This window comes from Hesperophylax consimilis, chromosome 22 (assembly GCF_061612785.1).
Source record: "Hesperophylax consimilis isolate HC1 chromosome 22, BYU_Hcon_1.0, whole genome shotgun sequence".
NCBI classification, from domain to species: Eukaryota; Metazoa; Arthropoda; class Insecta; order Trichoptera; family Limnephilidae; genus Hesperophylax; species Hesperophylax consimilis.
This window is the reverse complement of record NC_142857.1, coordinates 24,067,423-24,089,002: the sequence shown is the minus strand read 5'-3', so window position 1 is coordinate 24,089,002 and position 21,580 is coordinate 24,067,423. Positions and strand designations below refer to the sequence as shown.

The 21,580-nt window shown below is 33.7% G+C and overlaps 2 protein-coding genes across 2 annotated transcripts; one reads left to right on the top strand and one right to left on the bottom strand.

The window, feature by feature from the left end:
• Positions 1-844: 844 nt before the first annotated feature.
• On the bottom strand, positions 845-12,139 carry LOC149413296 (uncharacterized). Its single transcript, XM_089644956.1, has 2 exons — positions 11,885-12,139; positions 845-2,615 (listed from the first exon to the last, which is right to left on the bottom strand). Exons 1-2 carry the CDS (start codon positions 11,997-11,999, stop codon positions 2,131-2,133), a joined length of 600 nt encoding a protein of 199 aa, XP_089501082.1. The 5' UTR covers positions 12,000-12,139; the 3' UTR covers positions 845-2,130.
• Positions 12,140-12,351: 212 nt separating this feature from the next.
• Positions 12,352-21,301, top strand: LOC149413295 (uncharacterized). Its single transcript, XM_089644986.1, has 4 exons — positions 12,352-12,411; positions 12,497-12,713; positions 15,107-15,290; positions 18,591-21,301. The coding sequence occupies exons 1-4, from the start codon at positions 12,398-12,400 to the stop codon at positions 19,061-19,063; spliced, it is 888 nt and encodes a 295-aa protein (XP_089501112.1). The 5' UTR covers positions 12,352-12,397; the 3' UTR covers positions 19,064-21,301.
• The last annotated feature ends 279 nt before the right edge of the window (positions 21,302-21,580 follow it).

Genomic DNA, 21,580 nt, shown 5'->3' with positions numbered 1-21,580 from the left:
TAGGTATTTAAATATTATTTGATACATGCATAACTATAATTAAAATATAAATTATAAAGTTGTATACATTTTAAGCTGTGAAGACATAATAGAAAGTGTAGGTTATCCTACAGGGATAACAATATTATGAATGTATATGGAAAAGTATAAATGTACACGTTAAATTTAAACTTCCAAATAAAGAAAACTTATTTATTTTTCGGAATAACTTTATTGAGTAAAACCTCAAATTGTAATATTTAATTATTGAAGACAATATTAGCGATTTCTAAACGAAAAAATAAACAGAAAAATCAGAAAAGGATACGGTCACATCTAGGACTCGAACCCAGGACCCTTGTCTTTCCGGGACACTGCTCTACCAACTGAGCTAATGGGACCCTATCCCCCTCGGTCACTTTTAACTGTACCATACTTCGAATAAGAACTACTAACATTGTCTTCAGTTTTTCACCGCAAATTTTTACTGAGGCAACTATCTTTATGTATGATCGCAAGATTCAACCCGAACTAAATGCAATCTAGACAGCGTCTTTTTAGATAAACCTATCTTATTTTTTTATTTTTAATGTGCGACATCTATTGACTTTTCTGCAAGTTTAGAATGAATATTTATTTTTCGGAATAACTTTATTGAGTAAAACCTCAAATTGTAATATTTAATTATTGAAGACAACCCAAGACCCAGGACCCTTGTGTCCCGGCAAGACAAGACAAGACGGGTCCTGGGTTCCAGTCCTAGATGTGACCGTATCCTTTTCTGATTTTTCTGTTTCAGATTTTCGTTTAGAAATCGCTAATATTGTCTTCAATAATTAAAGAAAACTTAGCAAGTTAATGAATCTTTAATAGTTAAATTAGGTTCTGAATTGTCATCCAAATATTTTTTTTTCCTAAATCAATATCCATTTTTAATGCTGTAAATATTTTCGGTGGCTTTTACTATTCAACCTCTACAATATTCTATTGAGGTCATCTTCACGTTTTATTACCTTGATTTTATTGCGTTCTATAGTTGAAAGAAATTTTGTTAATAAATCTGGTGTGAGATTTGTGATTCATTGAAGACTTGATGCTGTATGTTCGCAGTTACTCGACTTATATTACTGCCGGGCAGTGATGCCATGTTGCCGGTGCTAGATCAGTGATGATATGCCCAAAATTTTATATTTCCCTAGATTTCAGAATGGGTTTGTTTGAAGTGTTCTCATTGCTCACAATATTTTCGAATCCATAGAGGGGTGGGAAGAGAATTTCGGGAAAAAAATAATTCTCCACATTTTTTAAATCCAATTTTCAGGGTTCCCCTCCATAAGTATTCTGGACAGTGAGGAATACATATGAAATTTAAGGTCCGACCCTCTAAGGGCCTCAACGTCTCTAAGTCCTGCACTGAGGCTAGACAATAACACCTTAGATGAATCATTGTTTTTTCACCTTTTTCACATTTCATACAGCTATTTTTGCTTTAACCTTCCAGCGGGCGTGTTGAGAAATTTCCCTTGAGCGGGCGCTTGTCGTAAATTTTACGTCATCGAGTTTTCTCCATGTAAGTGGTGTTTTTTTTTATACAAATGTTAGGGAATTTCTTTGAGGTTATGAAAAATTATAATAGGCAGCACTTAAAAAAAAATTATTTGAAAAAAAAAACGAAGCAACTCTCTAAACATGTTAATATTTCAAAACAAATATTTTATCGACTTATTTAGTCGGAATCAAAATTCTCATTCTTACAATTGTTACAATCCACCTCATCTGAAGAATGGTTCTTGCATGTAAAGGACTGGCAACGGCAACACTTCATTGATGCTGAGGATCTTTTCTTATCCAGTGCACATAACCGACAAACACCGCATTTTGGAAAGCTTCTATTTTCTTCTTCTGTTATCGGTTCAACTGCCCGACCGTAATTCAGCACTTATATATTGCGGTAAATGATTGACATTTGATTTGATTTGATTTGATTTGACTCTTGCATATCTCGAAGCTCGATGCTTACAACTAATTGGTAAGAGTGGGGGAAGCGATAAGGCGCGTCTGTCGTAAATTTTACGACAGCGCGCCCGCTGGAAGGTTAATAATGCTGAAAATTCAAAAGCACAGATGTTGAATTTATTTCATAAAATAAAATTATTCCTTGTCTATAGACATACAAACTCTATCACCTTTCATCTTCTTATACTTAAAAACCTTTCCTTTCCTTCTACTAGACCAATGCTCCATATCCGATCCACTTAAAACCTGATCAGGCGTAACAACTGTTTTTGAAATCTTTTCTTCTTTACTGCAGACAATTTCACTATCCATTACTTCATTTATAGCCCTTTTCTTAATTTTTTTTCTCTTCTCTTTAGTTAACAAGATTTCTTCTGGTAAATCTGGTGTGAGATAGTTAGTTGAATCGTTGAAGAGCCTAACACCTCCTTCTATTTCCAAAATGGCGGGGTCGGGTTTTGTTTTGATGTCCACAAATGTGACTTTGCTGTTGATAATGTCGGAGACCTTTTTACCAACTTGGAGCTGCATGTTGGCGGTGATTCGCACGTCGACTTGCTGTTCCTGATTTTCAAGATATCTTTGGGACTTTGGCTGTTCTACAGGTTGGACCTTTTTTTCTAAAACAAAACAAAATATAATTTAAGAACAGATGCAATGTCCCTGCAGTTGAATGTATGTCTCTAGAATATATGTTTTCACAATATTTCAAATTTCATTATAATTTTAATCCCTTAGGCTAAATTTGTTCAGTTTTTTGAAAAAAACAGCTATTACCCATAGCTATTTTCCGCTTACTATGGAGGTAGTAGGAAATTTTGAAATATTGTCAGGTTATTCGTAACCGGGGAGTGTTTGCCTTTCTTTAAAAAAATAAGTTTATTGTTTAGGCTTATAGTAGTATAAACTAGCTGACATGCGTTGCTGTTGGTTATCCCCAGGAGATAGACAAATACCATATTTTTTACTTTCTGTAGTCTTTTTTAAGATAAACAATTCCGTAGTACATTATTTCGATGTATCTCATAAGGTTTAAAAATTTAAGCGCCTGAAAATTAAATGAAATTACAAAACATTGACTTTTCTCTACTTTCTTTAAATATAATATTAATGTATTATAAATACAAGCCTTCCGGAAGAAATTCTCTAAATAATAGTGAAAACCCTATCAAAATCCGTAGTTTAGAAGAACTAAGCGCACAGTCAGACGCAGATAGCGACATTGTTTTAGATTCTTTAGAGATAAATACAATCTATAAAACCAACCATATACAGTAATTGCAGCAAAATTGAAAAAGAGGGATCTTTTCTTCTTCTTTTTTTCTCATTTTTGCTTTCCCATTTATTTTATTTACACGTAAGGAAGTTAAAAAAAAAAAAATACTATTATAAAATGTTTAAAAAAAGGTAAGTTAAGGAAACCCACAAAGGACTGCCAGTGTGTTGGTAATATAAAAAAGAAACTTTTTAAACAAAATAAACACTCTTAATGGGTGAAAGCCAAAATAAAGAATAATAAAAAAAAAAAAAAAACAAAATAAAATAAACAGTGTATCAACATCAAAATCATTCAGAAATAATTTATATGAGCAGTGTATCAACGTATAAATCTATCAGACATAATTTATAATAACAGTGTATGAACGTCTAAATCATTCAGACATAATTTATATGAGCAGTGTATCAACGTTTAAATCATTCAGCCATAATTTATATGAACAGTGTATAAAATCTAAATCATTCAGCCATAATTTATATGAACAGTGAATAAAATCTAAATCATTCAGCTATAATTTATATGAACAGTGAATCAACTTCTAAATCATTCAGACATAATTTATATGAACAGTGTATCAACGTCTAAATCATTCAGAAATAATTTATATGAATAGTGTATCAACGCCTAAATCTATCAGACATAATTTATATGAACAGTGTATCAACGCCTAAATCTATCAGACATAATTTATATTAACAGTGTATCAACGTCTAAATCATTCAGCCATAATTTATATGAACAGTGTATATAATCTAAATCATTCAGCCATAATTTATATGAACAGTGTATAAAATCTAAATCATTCAGCCATAATTTATATGAACAGTGTATCAACGTCTAAATCATTCAGACATAATTTATATGAACAGTGTATATAATCTAAATCATTCAGCCATAATTTATATGAACATAATTTATATAAAATCTAAATCATTCAGCCATAATTTATATGAACAGTGTAAAAAATCTAAATCATTCAGCAATAATTTATATGAACAGTGTATCAACGTCTTAATCTATCAGACATAATTTATATGAACAGTGTATAAAATCTAAATCATTCAGCCATAATTTATATGAACAGTGTATAAAATCTAAATCATTCAGCTATAATTTATATGAACAGTGTATCAACGTCTAAATCATTCAGACATAATTTATATGAACAGTGTATAAAATCTAAATCATTCAGCCATAATTTATATGAACAGTGAATAAAATCTAAATCATTCAGCTATAATTTATATGAACAGTGAATCAACTTCTAAATCATTCAGACATAATTTATATGAACAGTGTATCAACGTCTAAATCATTCAGACATAATTTATATGAACAGTGTATCAACGTCTAAATCATTCAGCCGTAATTTATATGAACAGTATATAAAATCTAAATCATTCAGCCATAATTTATATGAACAGTGTATAAAATCTAAATCATTCAGCCATAATTTATATGAACAGTGTATCAACGTCTAAATCATTCTGACATAATTTATATGAACAGTGTATAAAATCTAAATTATTCAGCCATAATTTATATGAACAGTGTATAGAATCTAAATCATTCAGACATAATTTATATGAACAGTGTATCAACGTCTAAATCATTCAGACATAATTTATATGAACAGTGTATAAAATCTAAATTATTCAGCCATAATTTATATGAACAGTGTATAGAATCTAAATCATTCAGACATAATTTATATGTACAGTGTATCAACGTCTAAATCTATCAGACATAATTTATATGAGCAGTGTATCAACGTTTAAATCATTCAGCCATAATTTATATGAACAGTGTATAAAATCTAAATCATTCAGCCATAATTTATATGAACAGTGTATAAAATCTAAACCATTTAGCCATAATTTATATGAACAGTGTATCAACGTCTAAATCATTCAGACATAATTTATATGAACAGTGTATAAAATCTAAATCATTCAGCCATAATTTATATGAACATGTATCAACGTCTAAATCTATCAGACATAATTTATATGAACAGTGTATAAATCTAAGTCATTCAGCCATAATTTATATGAACAGTGTATAAAATCTAAATCATTCAGCTATAATTTATATGAACAGTGTATCAACGTCTAAATCATTCAGACATAATTTATATGAACAGTGTATAAAATCTAAATCATTCAGCCATAATTTATATGAACAGTGTATCAACGTCTAAATATTAGACATAATTTATATGAACAGTGTATCAACGTCTAAATCATTCAGACATAATTTATATGAACAGTGTATAAAATCTAAATTTTTCAGCCATAATTTATATGAACAGTGTATATAATCTAAATCATTCAGCCATAATTTATATGAACAGTGTATAAAATCTTAATCATTCAGCCATAATTTATATGAACAGTGTATCAACGTCTAAATATTAGACATAATTTATATGAACAGTGTATCAACGTCTAAATCAATCAGACATAAATTATATGAACAGTGTATAAAATCTAAATCATTCAGACATAATTTATATGAACAGTGAATCAACGTCTAAATCATTCAGACATAATTTATATGAACAGTGTATAAAATCTAAATCATTCAGCCATAATTTATATGAACAGTGTATACAATTTAAATTATTCTGCCATAATTTATATGAACAATGTATCAACGTCTAAATCTATCAGACATAATTTATATGAGCTGTGTATCAACGTTTAAATCATTCAGCTATAATTTATATGAACAGTGTATCAACGTCTTAGGACGAGTTGTTTCGAAGAATCTGAACAATTCATCAAATTTCAACGTTCATTTTCAAGTTCTGTGAAAGATTTTTATCAAGTTCTGTTTTTATTTCAGTTTTGTCAAGCAACTAGCCTACAATGATATAAAAACAAAACTTGAATAAGTCTTTCACAGAACCCGAAAATGAACGTTGAAATTTGATGAATTGTTCAGATTCTCCGAAACAACCCGTCCTTAATCTATCAGACATAATTTATATGAACAGTGTATAAAATCTAAATCATTCAGCCATAATTTATATGAACAGTGTATAAAATCTAAATCATTCAGCTATAATTTATATTAACAGTGTATCAACGTCTAAATCATTCAGACATAATTTATATGAACAGTGTATAAAATCTAAATCATTCAGCCATAATTTATATGAACAGTGGATAAAATCTAAATCATTCAGCTATAATTTATATGAACAGTGAATCAACTTCTAAATCATTCAGACATAATTTATATGAACAGTGTATCAACGTCTAAATCATTCAGACATAATTTATATGAACAGTGTATCAACGTCTAAATCATTCAGCCGTAATTTATATGAACAGTATATAAAATCTAAATCATTCAGCCATAATTTATATGAACAGTGTATAAAATCTAAATCATTCAGCCATAATTTATATGAACAGTGTATCAACGTCTAAATCATTCTGACATAATTTATATGAACAGTGTATAAAATCTAAATCATTCAGCCATAATTTATATGAACAGTGTTTAAAATCTAAACCATTTAGCCATAATTTATATGAACAGTGTATCAACGTCTAAATCTATCAGACATAATTTATATGAACAGTGTATCAACGTCTAAATCATTCAGACATAATTTATATGAACAGTGTATCAACGTCTAAATCATTCAGCCATAATTTATATGAACATGTATCAACGTCTAAATCTATCAGACATAATTTATATGAACAGTGTATAAAATCTAAATCATTCAGCCATAATTTATATGAACAGTGTATAAAATCTAAATCATTCAGCTATAATTTATATGAACAGTGTATCAACGTCTAAATCATTCAGACATAATTTATATGAACAGTGTATAAAATCTAAATCATTCAGCCATAATTTATATGAACATGTATCAACGTCTAAATCATTCAGCCATAATTTATATGAACAGTGTATAAAATCTAAATCATTCAGCCATAATTTATATGAACAGTGTATAAAATCTAAATCATTTAGCCATAATTTCTATGAACAGTGTATAAAATCTAAATCATTCAGCCATAATTTATATGAACAGTGTATAAAATCTAAATCATTCAGCCATAATTTATATGAACAGTGTTTAAAATCTAAACCATTTAGCCATAATTTATATGAACAGTGTATCAACGTCTAAATCTATCAGACATAATTTATATGAACAGTGTATCAACGTCTAAATCATTCAGACATAATTTATATGAACAGTGTATCAACGTCTAAATCATTCAGCCATAATTTATATGAACATGTATCAACGTCTAAATCTATCAGACATAATTTATATGAACAGTGTATAAAATCTAAATCATTCAGCCATAATTTATATGAACAGTGTATAAAATCTAAATCATTCAGCTATAATTTATATGAACAGTGTATCAACGTCTAAATCATTCAGACATAATTTATATGAACAGTGTATAAAATCTAAATCATTCAGCCATAATTTATATGAACATGTATCAACGTCTAAATCATTCAGCCATAATTTATATGAACAGTGTATAAAATCTAAATCATTCAGCCATAATTTATATGAACAGTGTATAAAATCTAAATCATTTAGCCATAATTTCTATGAACAGTGTATAAAATCTAAATCATTCAGCCATAATTTATATGAACAGTGTATAAAATCTAAATCATTCAGCCATAATTTATATGAACAGTGTATCAACGTCTAAGGACGGGTTGTTTCGCAGAATTTGAACAATTCTTCGAATTTCAAAGTTAATTTTCAAGTACTGGGAAAGATTTTTCAAGTTCTGTTATTATTTCAGTTCTGTCAAGCTACTAGCCTGTAATGATATAATAACAGAACTTGAATAGGACTTTCATAGAACTCGAAAATTAAGTTGAAATTTGATGAATTGTTCAAATTCTCCGAAACAACCCATCCTTAATCATCCAGCCATAATTTATATGAACAGTGTATAAAATCTTAATCATTCAGCCATAATTTATATGAACAGTGTATCAACACCTAAGTCATTCAGACATAATTTTAATTCTTTTACGTAATATATGACATTTTATTAGCCTTTTTGTACCAGTTTTGGTAGAAGATTAAATACGCACGCAGACCAATAAAGTTGCTACGTGTTTGCATTAATTTGGGGTTGTAAAATATGTTATTAATCCTTTTGCACTATTTTCATTTTTTCGTTATTATTTAGTTTTTAAATACATATTTGTATAATAAGTCAGTGGTAAATGTTCTCTTTCCATTATATACTAGCTGTACCCCGCCACGCTTTGCTGTGTCTGTTTGTGCAGATAGAGAAACATAGCGCGTGTTGCTTTTTGTGACCAACAGATGGCAGTTTTAAAAAAAAAGCATTTTTGTCCAACAAATTACGCTGTTTTATTAAGCATGTTTTTACCTATCATTGGTGACATCTATATAATATAGGTATATAAAAACACATGCATATTCGAATGTAACGTTGTTTCAAAATTTCAAAGAAGAACTTTCGGATATTTAAGATTTTGAACAAACAAAAATTTACATTTTTATTTATATACTTAGATAACATTAATAATGTGCTTTTGAGTTATTTGTTATTTCAAACTCAGCACCCCATCATATAATGGCGTAAATTATTAAAGATTGCACAAGAGAAAAATAGATCGTTCTCAATTTGTCAATATGTTATATTCTTCCTTAAGTATATTAAAAAACTATTTAAAATATCTTAATTTAGAGATTATTTTATTTATTTTCGATTTCCAATTTAGATTTGTGTCAATGGTAACACCTAGATATTTAATATTTTCAACTTTTTCGAGTTTGTTGCAGGGAACATGTTATTTGATTGCATTTTGTAATGTGGACTCTAATTTTAACATTATCGTGGGTTTGTTTGTAATGTTTTTATAAAAAGTTTTGCTGTAGTTTAAAACGAGTTTTTTTAACTTAATGGCCACTTTGAAATTAGTACAAAACATTCTGTTGCCTTAGAAAATGTTTCGATCCATGAATTTCCATTTACTATAATTGTGGTGTCGTCGGTGAAAAAACAATTTGTCCGGGGATTTCAAAAATACATAAATCATTTACATATATTATAAATGAAATCGGGCCAAGTATAGTTCCCTGTACTCCAGCTTATGTCATTATGGTTTACGGTATCGAAAGCTTTTCTTAAATGTAAAAATATAGCTAGATATTGAAGTGAAACTTCTTTAGGCGCGTAATGGATTTTCGGGGACGGAGTAAAACCGAGTCAGGATCGACACGAAAATGCGGGTACCCCCACCACCGCTCACCGTTCACTGTCCCTCTCTCACCATATGCGCTTGTTGAGGTGGGGGAGCCGCTCACGAACGTTCTCTCTCTTCTCTTCTTTCCTCTCTCTCAGACACCAGCGAACTGCGCCACGCCAAGCATCAGCTGCTTGGTTAGTATACTGCGTCGTGAGTGTAATACGAGTGAAATACGTAATTGATTGTGGTTCATACGGTTTGGTACAGAATTTAGTACTGTTAGAAAATATTGAGAAAGGAGATATGACGATATTCTCATTCAATTGTCAAAGTATTAACAAACATGCAACAGATTTACGAGGTAATGTTCTAAAAAATTCGGACATATTGATGCTTTCCGAAACTTGGCTTGACGATGACAGGCATGTTAATGTTGAAAATTTTGATTGCATTGTACAATACAAGAGACCCAGTGTTAGAGCGGGTGGTGTCGGTATATATCAAAATGTAAATAGACTCCAACATGTTGTGGTAAAACATAATGACGTTCATGCCCGTAACCATGAATTCGTTTCTAGTCATACATCCTCCGTTGGGGATTTGTGTGCTGCAGAATGCTCTCTGGCTAATGGGGAAAAAATTATTATGGTGTCAATTTATATCTCACCAGGTAAATCGATTACTGATATCAAAGATTTTATCCACCATGTGCTTCTGCCATACACAGAGGGTGGTTCGAGGCTATTGAATAAGAATTATCACGAAATTCCTATGATCATTTCGGGAGATTTTAATGTTAATTTTGCGAGGGAAGAATCTGTAGAGTTATTGAACTTTTTCAAAAACACCCTCAATTTGGATATTGTTAATGATAGGAACACTAGCACGACTAGACACGGGACAACAATCGATGCAGTTTTTGCACGATTCATTAAGGATTTAAGTGCTCATGTATATATCTCGCACTTTAGTTACCATAACCCAATTATCACGACATTAGGAAATGATATTCATGAAATTGACAATGAAAATGGCACATGATTGGTAAATTGTCATTGTAATTTCTTTGTAATTTTTAATTGTAATATTGTTATTTATGTAATATTGTATACTTGTGAATAAATTGAAAATTTTTGGAACTATACATTAATCGAACGTCATTCATCTATAAGAAAATATTAGAAAAAGCAAATCCATGCTTCGTCGTTGAATTATTTAACCTCTAATTTTCAAACTAACCTAAGAGAGAAAATAGAGATGATGAAATGAAAATAGAGAGAGAGGAATACTAGAAGTTTCACTTCTGTCTTGCGTAGGCTTGACACACCCACTTTTTTTTTTATTTTTCTTATCGATGGATGTGTATAGGTATATTTTTTGTCAATTCAAATTATATTGTATCTTCAGTGATCTTTCAGGGACTTTTGGGGGCATTTAAAGTGTCTAGAAAAAGCCTCATTTTTTTACTGCTAGATCTGCATGGGACATTGAATACATAATAGGTGCATTTAAATTAAGAAAAATATAACAGCTACTGATGATTGGCATTGACATGAGATTGATTGATTTCTGTTCTAGATTTCACTAATGACAACACAACCACTTGTAACGTAAAAGAATTGTGCAAGTTTGGATTGCCAGGGTAGTGCCCGATTATTGTTTTGTTGAGAGTTTTTCGGGTGGCTGCACTGCGATCGGTTTGACGGGCGGGCAGAATAACGCGGGTAGATTTAGATTGGAACAATACGGGAACAAAAACGGGAGAGTACGATTCCGCGTTGTGCGTGGCGTTTTGCGGGAAAAAATTAAGATTGTACAAAAATGGAAAAGAGCACGCAAATACCATGAACCGATCGTTCGGAGACTTGCCGTGTAAATTAACCAAACATAAACCAGACGTTTTGACTCCTGCGCGAGATCAGCCGGTTCTTTGTTCGAGTGGTATTGTTCGAAGAGATTAAAATATAAAATCAGTTATTTGAAAGTAAAAATGGTTTTATTTGTGAGGCGTAATTCCTTGGGGACTACACTGGATTACCAAGCATGCTGTCGAAGCGACACAAAGATGAATCATCATTGTTCCGTTAGACGTTAAATGGAAGCTGATTAATTGAGGATGGCCTCGCGCACTCGTTCGCACTCCATCTGTCGAATCTCCACCCGGCGCAACCTGCTCATCAGACGTGACAACATGAACAAGGTTCTTCAATGTTTTTTACACATTATGCCTGCTTGCTTTAGCCCCATAATAGCCCTGGTGATTGACAAGGGTCCATGCTCATAAGACGGGACATCAAACGGGACTTCAGACGTGACACACTTCTTACTTAAATCCACCAACAAAGAAATAAATGGCACAAAATATATTGTTTATACGGTTACCTGATTTCTTTTTGGATAATTCCTTGAACATGTCATCGTTGAATAATGTAGTATCAACAGACTCCCGCAGTAAAGCAGTATGCTCATCGTCGGAAGAATCTGAAGATTCCGGCATTGTTTTATTGAATGGACCTAGTTAAAATAGGATGAAAAGAAAACTCCACAAGTATATTGAAAATAGAAAACTAAACTTTTTTTATAAAAATTCAGTCTTAACAGTTTTTCACATAACCTACTTCGAACTTCGAAACGTCAAATTTATTGTTTGAAATGTCAAACACACCAGGTGGTTCAGTGCTACCATGTTAGGGATAACATTTTTTCCCTCGCACAATATTTCCCAAGAATCTAAAACGCCTCAAATTAACATTGCTGAACCGGGTAATATATTTAGCAAATGGCAGCACTGATGTTTATATGTCAAAAATTTATTTTGACGCTCACTGACGTGACCTTGACAGCGATCCTATGTACCCTTCCAATGAAAATTAAACCTCATGTTATATTCATAAAATGGAAAGTCCTAAGTGAGCAAAATCACAATAAAGCCGAAGTTATATCACTGTTTAAATTTATGATGAATGTTTTATCAATCATAGTTTATTTTCTCAGGGTGAATTTCACAAATGAAGAAACACGAAAGTTGAGGGAGTTGGTAGAACATAACAAGTATGTTCTTTTCAATAAAAAGTCTACAGCTGTTTCAAACCGACTAAAGGACGAGACTTGGAATGCAATAGCCCAGGAGTTCAACTCGTGCTCAACCACATATAGATCTGCCAAACAACTTAAATATAAATTTGACAATATGAAAAAACTAGCGAGAAAGGTGAGTAACAGTATACAGACGCGTTATCCCAGTAAATATACAAAAAAAATAATAACATGCGTAATGCTCACATTTTATTTTTAAAACGCTCTGTATCACATAGATAATAATGAGATATACTTATTTCAGTTTCCAGAAATACAAAATACTTAATGTTAGTAGCTATTTCGTTATAAAAAAAGGATAATTCAACGTTTTTTTCTTTACGCCATGTTTTGACATAATAACAATATATATTTTTTAAATTAAATCCAAACTAAGAACCTGTTTTAGGATAATAAGTTCATATTTTGGGTTAAATAAAAGAAGAAAAAAAAATTATCATAAAACTTTCTCATCAATACAATGGCCTCCAAGTGAACAATCGATTTTAATATGAACGAAATAGCTATTATTATTAATGTATGATTTTCCATTTCCGGAAACGGAATTACTTACTTCTCATTATTAACTAACTACTACAGAGTGCATATTGAGTGTGGCCATATTTTCAGTATATTTATCAAATTCCCAACCTATCGATTGTTTGGGGATGTAGTAACGAGACAAATGAAATAGGTAGGTTGTGAGGTCACAGCATTTCATTAGCGCAGTTGTGAGATGACTCGGGACCGATGACGTAGTTGGTAGATGTATATCGATGGTGAATTTCCCAGGCTGAAGATCGACACCGCGTCAGTGGATATTGTCAGCGGCGAATCCTCCATGTCGAAGATCATACCAAGTGTAAGCGGCGATGACGGCAGTGGAGTAGTCGAGGACATAAACTCGTTGGCTTGACACCGCGTTGGTGGAGACTGGACTTGTGGATGTGTTCAGCACTGGCGAAGGCGTTGAGTCTTCCGGGTACTCCAGTGTGAAGCAGGATAGCCGAAGGTATAATTAACCTGGTCGGGAGATGCAGGCCGACGAAGGTGTCGCAGGGCCGAGGCGCAGTCCGGCGAAGATATCGCAGGGTCTAGGCACGTTGGGTGCGCAGGCCAGCGGAGTTGATGATTATCCGTAGCCTCTCCTTTAAGGTTCGTGCAACACCGGCCATAGTAGGTCCGTGGCCCGTAGCGGCGCGATGGGGTAATGGCGGGACGCAACGCAGAGGGCCGGCCGATCAGTTGGTAGAGGGCGCCCGCAAGGTACTCACTTGTGACTGACTGACTAAGTACCTCTCAACGCTTGGCATTTTATATAGACGCACATGCATCGAGAATAATCCAGCAAGTAGGTAGATGCTTCGCTAGTAGGTTCTAATAAAATGCGTTTTGTATGGGCGAACATTCCAGAATATTCTAGTAACACTCCGCTACAATTGTAATGCTAATAGTAAGCGTAATGGTATAAGCGTTTGACTTGCTTAGTTAGGAGTTTGACTCATACCATGGCAAAAATAAATATACCTTCCTGTTTTTTTGATGATTTGTGATTTTCACTGCCAAAAGTAATATCCTGATTTTTCCATTGTTATGCCGTGTTGCTCCTCCTCGTTTAGCAATTTTCAATTTTTCAATGTTTCGGATGCTGTAACGCTGTCTGAAAAGATAGCTTAAGAATTAGGAAGGAGGATTGCCGGAACGACGACAGAAATACAAGACCTTCTGAGGCCTGCAAAAAGCAAAGTTTCCTCTTGAGACAGATGAAGTTTATAAACTCAGCCGTCCCAGATGTGACAAGGTACGTAGGCCAGACAGAATGGAACATCTCCGATATTAGAACACTTTCGAGTGTGCAAATTCGGCCATCCTGACAAATCGGCAATTGCCGAGAATTTAATTGAAACACGCTATTTGAAGTTATTTCTGTTGTCCTGGGAATACCCAAAACACATCTAGCATAATTAATTACAATTATCGGCAATTGAAATCCACGAAAATCCTATTAATATTAATAAAGTTGATAGGTAAATAAGTTGAAACAAGCTTAATAGCTTGGTATCCGGTAATTGACACCAAAACTAATCACAGAAAACCATTTTAAATTACCCGATTATACTGAAATACCAGCCCTTAGACCGATTGTAGCACGTAACACGGCATCTCATCTATATATATAAGCATACACTTCACCACAATCTTCGATTACACTTCTGCCCTGATGATATACACTGTAATGCTGTCTGAAATGTTGGCTAAAGAAGGAGGTAGAGCAACACTGCATAAAATCCCAAAAATAAATCAAGATAAAAACCATAATACACAATTGTTTTTGTTTCCTAACAATCTTTTAAGCTGTACATGAATATATGAAGGGACACAGAAACAATCAAAGGAAGAGGAGGATAGACTGCATGGTGAATGATTAACAACTATGTCAGTAGAGCATATTTGTAGGGGAGTCCAAATCCTACCCTGGGACCTACTGTTGTAATGTTGCATATATGTAATAATAGCAATCTGTTTCAGGAGATGAAAGACTACGTATACGACGGCAGCGGGCACTGTCCCATGAGCAATGCCATCAGCAACTCTCTGCAGAGCAACCTGCCGCTGAGCAGCGATGCCGAGTGGCTCAGCGGACTCGTGAGCACCCCCATAGCGGGTGGCATGTCCGAACTGCAGGCTGACACTACACAGAATCACACTCACTGTAAGACCTACGGAAATACATATTGGGCCTTACTAATAAACATGTTTTAACACTGATTAACACATTTATTAGTAAGGGGATTATGTTTAATATAAACATATTATCTTTTTCTTGAATTTGCTTTCCTAGTAGCTTTCATAATACCTTTCTGCCATATTGACTAAAAAAATCAGTAAAATTCTCATTTTTTTATTTTTTTTTATTACAAGATAATACATTACAAAATGATAACAAAGTAATAATGTATTATTCCCAGTGAGTTTATAAAACTCATTTCGGGAAAGACAACATTAGAAAGGACAAGACAAATAAATAAAATACATTAAAATAAATAAACGCAGATGTTATTATGGAGTTCCAGAGAAAGATTGTGTTAGTCATTAATGAAACTGCTAAGGAAATATCTTTTAAGAGCTTTTGTCAATGTTTTTTTGTTAGTTGCCGGAAGTTTTAAATTACTAGGTAATGCTTTATATTGTTTATGTGCAGTGTATTGTAAGGAGTTAATTCCAAATTTGGTCGTGTAAGTAGATGATGATAAATGTATTTGATTTTGTGATGGTGTTTTGCGCTGGTGTATGTCAGAATTAAAGACTGGTTTAGTGTTGGTGTGTGAGGAGTGTTGAATTATTTGTAGAGTGGCAGTTGTGATGTTATACTTTGGCAGGACTGTAACAGGAAGTATTTGTGTCTGTGAGTATATATCTTTGACATGTGTATCCCATGGCAGACTATATTATATATTACGTACGGCTCTATTTTGAATAACTTGTATTTCGGAACTTTTTTTTTTTATTCCGCTTCAATCTTTATGCACAAATTATTGGAATAACTCTTCATTTCAACTTAATTACTACAAGCATAGACATTCAAATCAATAAAGTGCCAATCGTGTAAAGGGGAACAAACCAACTAGCGTAGGAGGCGGCTGTCCCTCTTTCGGTGATTTGTCAATAAATGAACATAATACTATACAGGCGACTCACATTGTATTACGAGGGTGGGTCAATAAGTCCTTGGAAAGGCCGACAGGTGGCGCGACTAGTACTGTAAGCGGTTTGTTTTCATGCAGCGGCACTACCGATTCAGTATGCTGCGAAGTTTCAAGCAGATTGGTCGGATTGTTGTGTGTTTCTCGTACATTTAAAAAAAAAAAAATTTCTTGTTTACAAAAATGGAGAAAATTGAGTTTAGAGCTGTTATTAAACATTTTAATATAAGATATGAGTTGGATTTAGTTCACGGCACATCTGCTCCTTCACTTGCAACTATTTATAACTGGTTAAATGAATTTAAACGTGGTCGTACATCAACAAAGGATGAACCACGCTCAGGACGTCCTGTAAAGGTGACTACACCAGAAATGATCAATAAAATCCACGATATGGTGTTAAGTGACCGAAGATTAAAGTTGAGTGAGATAATTGAGGTTACAGGGATCTCAAAAGGTAGCGTCATTTCTATTTTACATGACAAATTGGGCATGAAAAAAATTTCTGCAAGATGGGTGCCGCGTTTGCTCACAGTCGACAATAAACGCAATAGGGTGGTGGCCTCTAAAGCCCTGTTGTCGCTCATGCAACGCAATCCGGATGAATTTTTTCGTCGCTTTGTGACTGTAGATGAAACATGGATACACCACTATACTCCCGAGACGAAAGAACAGTCAAAGCAGTGGATTGCGAAAGGCGAACCATGTCCAAAGAAGGCGAAAACCGTAAAATCAGCTGGTAAGGTTATGGCTACTGTATTTTGGGATGCACGTGGAATTATTTTCGTTGACTATTTGGAAAAAGGAAAAACAATAACAGGGGATTATTATGCATCTTTATTGGACCAGCTAAAAAACAAAATTGAAGAAAAACGGCCTCATTTAAACAGGAAAAAAATCCTCTTTCATCAGGACAATGCCCGTGTTCACACATGTTTACGATCAATGGCTAAAATTGAAGAATTGAAGTTCGAATTGGTCGACCACCCACCGTATTCGCCAGATTTAGCCCCCAGTGACTTTTTCCTTTTCAAATGAAGAAGTCATCGATCGGACAAATGCTTATTTTGAGGACCTTCCGAAAACTTATTTTTCTGACGGTTTAAAAAAAATTGAGAAACGTCTAACCAAGTGTATTGAGCTCCAAGGAGATTATGTTGAGAAATAAAAAAAAAATACAAAAATACAAACTGTTTTGATGCTTTTTTCTAAGGACTTATTGACCCACCCTCGTATCACCATTCGGTTATCGAAAATAAAATCTACAACTTACTAGCCCTTTTTACAACGGTGCGCAAATTGATTGCTGCGTAAAAACTACATATGCCGAATTGGGTAAACAAAGTTCCGGTTTGTTTCCAAGGTTTAATATTTTGTTACACTATGTATTTAGACATTTTTACAAATGTGTATTAATTTATCCACCTCACTCATTTTTAGTTATATTATTTACTACAGTTTTCCAATAAGAGGTGTTTTTGATATTCAATCGTAAAAGATCAATGGTTTCGTTGCTTGTGTGGCACGTAGCGCCGTCTTGTTGAAAGTAAACGTTATCCAGATCAACACCATCCAATTCCGGCCATAAAAAATCATTAATCATCTCTCGATAGCGCAATCCATTCACCGTAACTGTTGCTCCAGCCTCATTTTCGAAAAAGTAAGGTCCAATGACTGCCGGAGCATAAACCACACCAAACAGTCACACTTTGAGGATAGAGAGGCTTTTCAACAATAACTCTTGGGTTTTTCGAGCCCCAGATGCGACAATTTTGCATGTTGACGAAGCCACCGAGGTGGAAATGTTCACATGGTTTATTTCCAGCTCGTCGAAATGATGCCCAGATTTCATGTTAGGGCAAGTCTATTAATTTGGATGTCTGTGACTACAAGATTACGTCGGGGGAGATGCAAAAAAAGCATTAAAGTTCCAATTTAGTTAAAATAAATTCACGTATGTGATATTTCCTGTGTTAAGTTTGCACCATGTTTGATTTTGATAGAGTCATTTAATTTAATTGAAAGTTCTCTAATCCCATTATTTTATATGGTTATTGATAAAATGTCATCCAACTCTGTTCCTGCACATTCCTTACTTTAGCCACATTCATCCATCTTCTCATGCACACTCCTATGTCATTCGGACTCTTGGCATGACCGGACTTAATTATTTCATTCACTCGATCGTGTGTCTTCATTGGGTGTCCCCAAATTCTTTCATTCAGTTGTGCATTATGTGTTGAGCTCCATCCATCCATGTACAACATGAACTTTTTTTTCTATTATCATAATTGTGTTTGTTTTTGCAGTTATTTCCACAGACATGGTACAAGAAAAAAGAAAACGCGAACTAGGATCTCCCCCACAAATGCGAAAAAAACTGTCTTCCGTCTCGGAAATGAAGAACAGATTATTACACAGCAGAGAAGTATTAGTTAAAAAAGAAAATATGCTCCTATCATCACACATAGAGGAACTCCACAAACAAGAAATGGCTCACAAGGCGGAAAGACATTTAGCGCAATTAGAGCACGAGGCGAAGCTCAACGAAGCTCAATTAAACAAGCTGGCGATGGAAGCGAAGCTCTATGAGTCACAATTGAATAAGGTAGCGTTAGAGTCGAGGCAACTGGAAGCGCAGCAAGCTCGAGATGCCGAACTTCACGGAGTTCGGATGGCAAGAGAATCTGAACTTCACGAGGCGAGACTCGCGAGGGAGACCGAACTACATGCGGCATTACTCGCTAGAGAGACGGGTCAACACATCATGAGGAACATGTGAAATGTATACATCTTCTTCCGCTCATCCTATTCGGGTTAGAGACCCACCACATTGACGCAGCGCCTACGAAGTCCCTGTTATGCGCTACTTCTACGGCCCCCGTCCACAGCAGTGAAATAGTTTCTCACACTAAGTCTGGGGCGGCCCACTCGTAGTCTTCATGTGAAGTTTATAGTTGTCTTATTTTGTTGACTTAAGTTGAGTACGAATCTGAGATATTTATCGTTAAGTTTTATTTTATTTCAGGATAATTCTGAATACAGTATTATGTTTACGTGAAGCAGGACTTCACTGTGATAATTCTATTACCAATTTGCCGGTATTAGTTGGTGATAAGTTAATTTTCCAGTCAAAGCTTAGCAAGTAGCTGCCACAAAATTTTGAAAAGATAAACAAATTAAACCCGCTCGTTCCCGATTAGGATCGGTGGCAGCGATTTTTTACTCGGTACCATACTCTGTCACTAATCTACCACCCCAAAAACCGGGGAAGTGTCTACTTAATGAAAGCGGTCGATTATAGAGCATACATACAAAAGACGCTAAAAATTAATCCAGATTATTTCGTAAAAACAAACAAACATCGCTATCGATCTTTCATAAAATTTCCATTCTTTTGTTTAAATTTGAAAAACGAAATGATTCGAAACACATGCGACAGTTGCTAGATTACACAAGAGGACTAATGGAAATGGCCTGAAACAACAATAATGAACCCTGGTGACTTGTAAAATGGGCAGCTCTAGCAAGATAGATGGCGGTAAAGTAACTGGTATAGTAATACAATCCAACCTGTTGATGCACAAGTTTAGCGCTCCGATCTAGGCACCTGGCGGAATACTGAATTTGACATACAAATACCAGTGAATTACAGAGCTTGATTTTGTGCTTTCAACTAATAAAAACAATTATTTTGGGTTCTGAATGTTACTGAAAAGTTTTGTAGTTCTGCCTATACAGGGTATATCGGCACGTACCCGACAAACTTTAACCAGCTATTCCTTGGCACATTTGGAGTAAAAAATGTTATAGGCACTTTCCTGTCTGGTAACATTTTTTTTTAATAAAAAATTTACTATTCATATTTTCACCACATGTCACCAATGTTTTATCCTTTGTCAAAGTTTGAAAACCCATCTGGCAATATTTTGTTCGAGTTTCGTTGAATAATGTACGTACGTACCTACGTTGGCGCGCTTTTACAATCACAACGAAATGGCACGGCACCATTCGTCTCATTTTTAACTATTATTATTTAGTGTGTACGAAAGAGTGAGGACACTTTTTGACACACTTGCTAATAACAGCTGTTGAACACGAGAAACAATGCAAATGACAGTGACAGAGTGTGGATTTTTTTATTTATTTTTTGTTTTTAATGGAAAAAAAATGTTACCGGACAGCAAAGCGCCCATAACATTTTTAACTCCAAATGTGCTAAGGAATAGCTGGTTAAAGTTTTTCGGGTACTTGGCGATACACCCTGTATAAGTTACAGCTTGGCATGGTTAATTTTACAGTCGGTGGCACCGCTGGATACAAATCTACAGATTTAAAAATATTTTATTAGTTCCCGCCTGCCCTGTTAACCTTGTCAAGCTGACATCAAATGGAATCTCAAAAGTGTAACTCATAAAATGAATAGTCCGTAGTACCTGACAAGTTAGTAGTGTGGAGAGTGGTTCAAAGCGTTTTCTACACAGACGTCGCAGGTTCAATCCTCTGCTAGGCAAGTCCTCCATCACAAATGGTAATAGGAGGAATACAAATATTTTCAGGTTATTCGTAAGCGGAGAATTTTGTATTTCTTTAAGAAATAAATAAAAATGGTTAAAAATGAATGCAATGCTGGTTTTTGCATCAGAATATTTTTAGAAAACTAATTTCTTGTAAATATTTTATGAACTTACAAGCAACGTTCCCTATGCGGTGTCCGCGGTGTACAGCCGCACAACTGTTCAGAATTGTCACATGTTTTCATCTTCCGCACACATCTTGAAGAATCTCCATTTTAAAGGAACATTATCGGACAAGAAAATAGATTTTTCTAATGTAATTTATGATTTTGCGATACATTAAGTTGATTACTTAACTTAACTGTGCATATTTTTGTATTAGCGTCTTTTTTACAAATCTTGCACACATAATGAAAAAATTAGAGGGAACGTTGCTTACAAGTACATTGGATTTATAAAATCTGCATAACATAGTTGTATGTAGATGTTTTATAATGATATTAGCAATATTTACAAAATATAAAATAATGTATAGATAATTAATATTGTACAATAATTTAACATACCTCACATGTGTATATATACATATATTTTTTTAGTTAATAAACAATGTGCCTTATGAAATTACATACTAGTTTTACTACGGCTTTGTCTTATTTTTATACTGTTAAATGATTATTTCAAAGTTCAATAGCTCTTAATGGAATTGACTGAGAATACCGTAGTTTTGGATGCTTCAGAACAATTGTTTTCTGCTCTAGTCGAAATATTACGAATGTAAC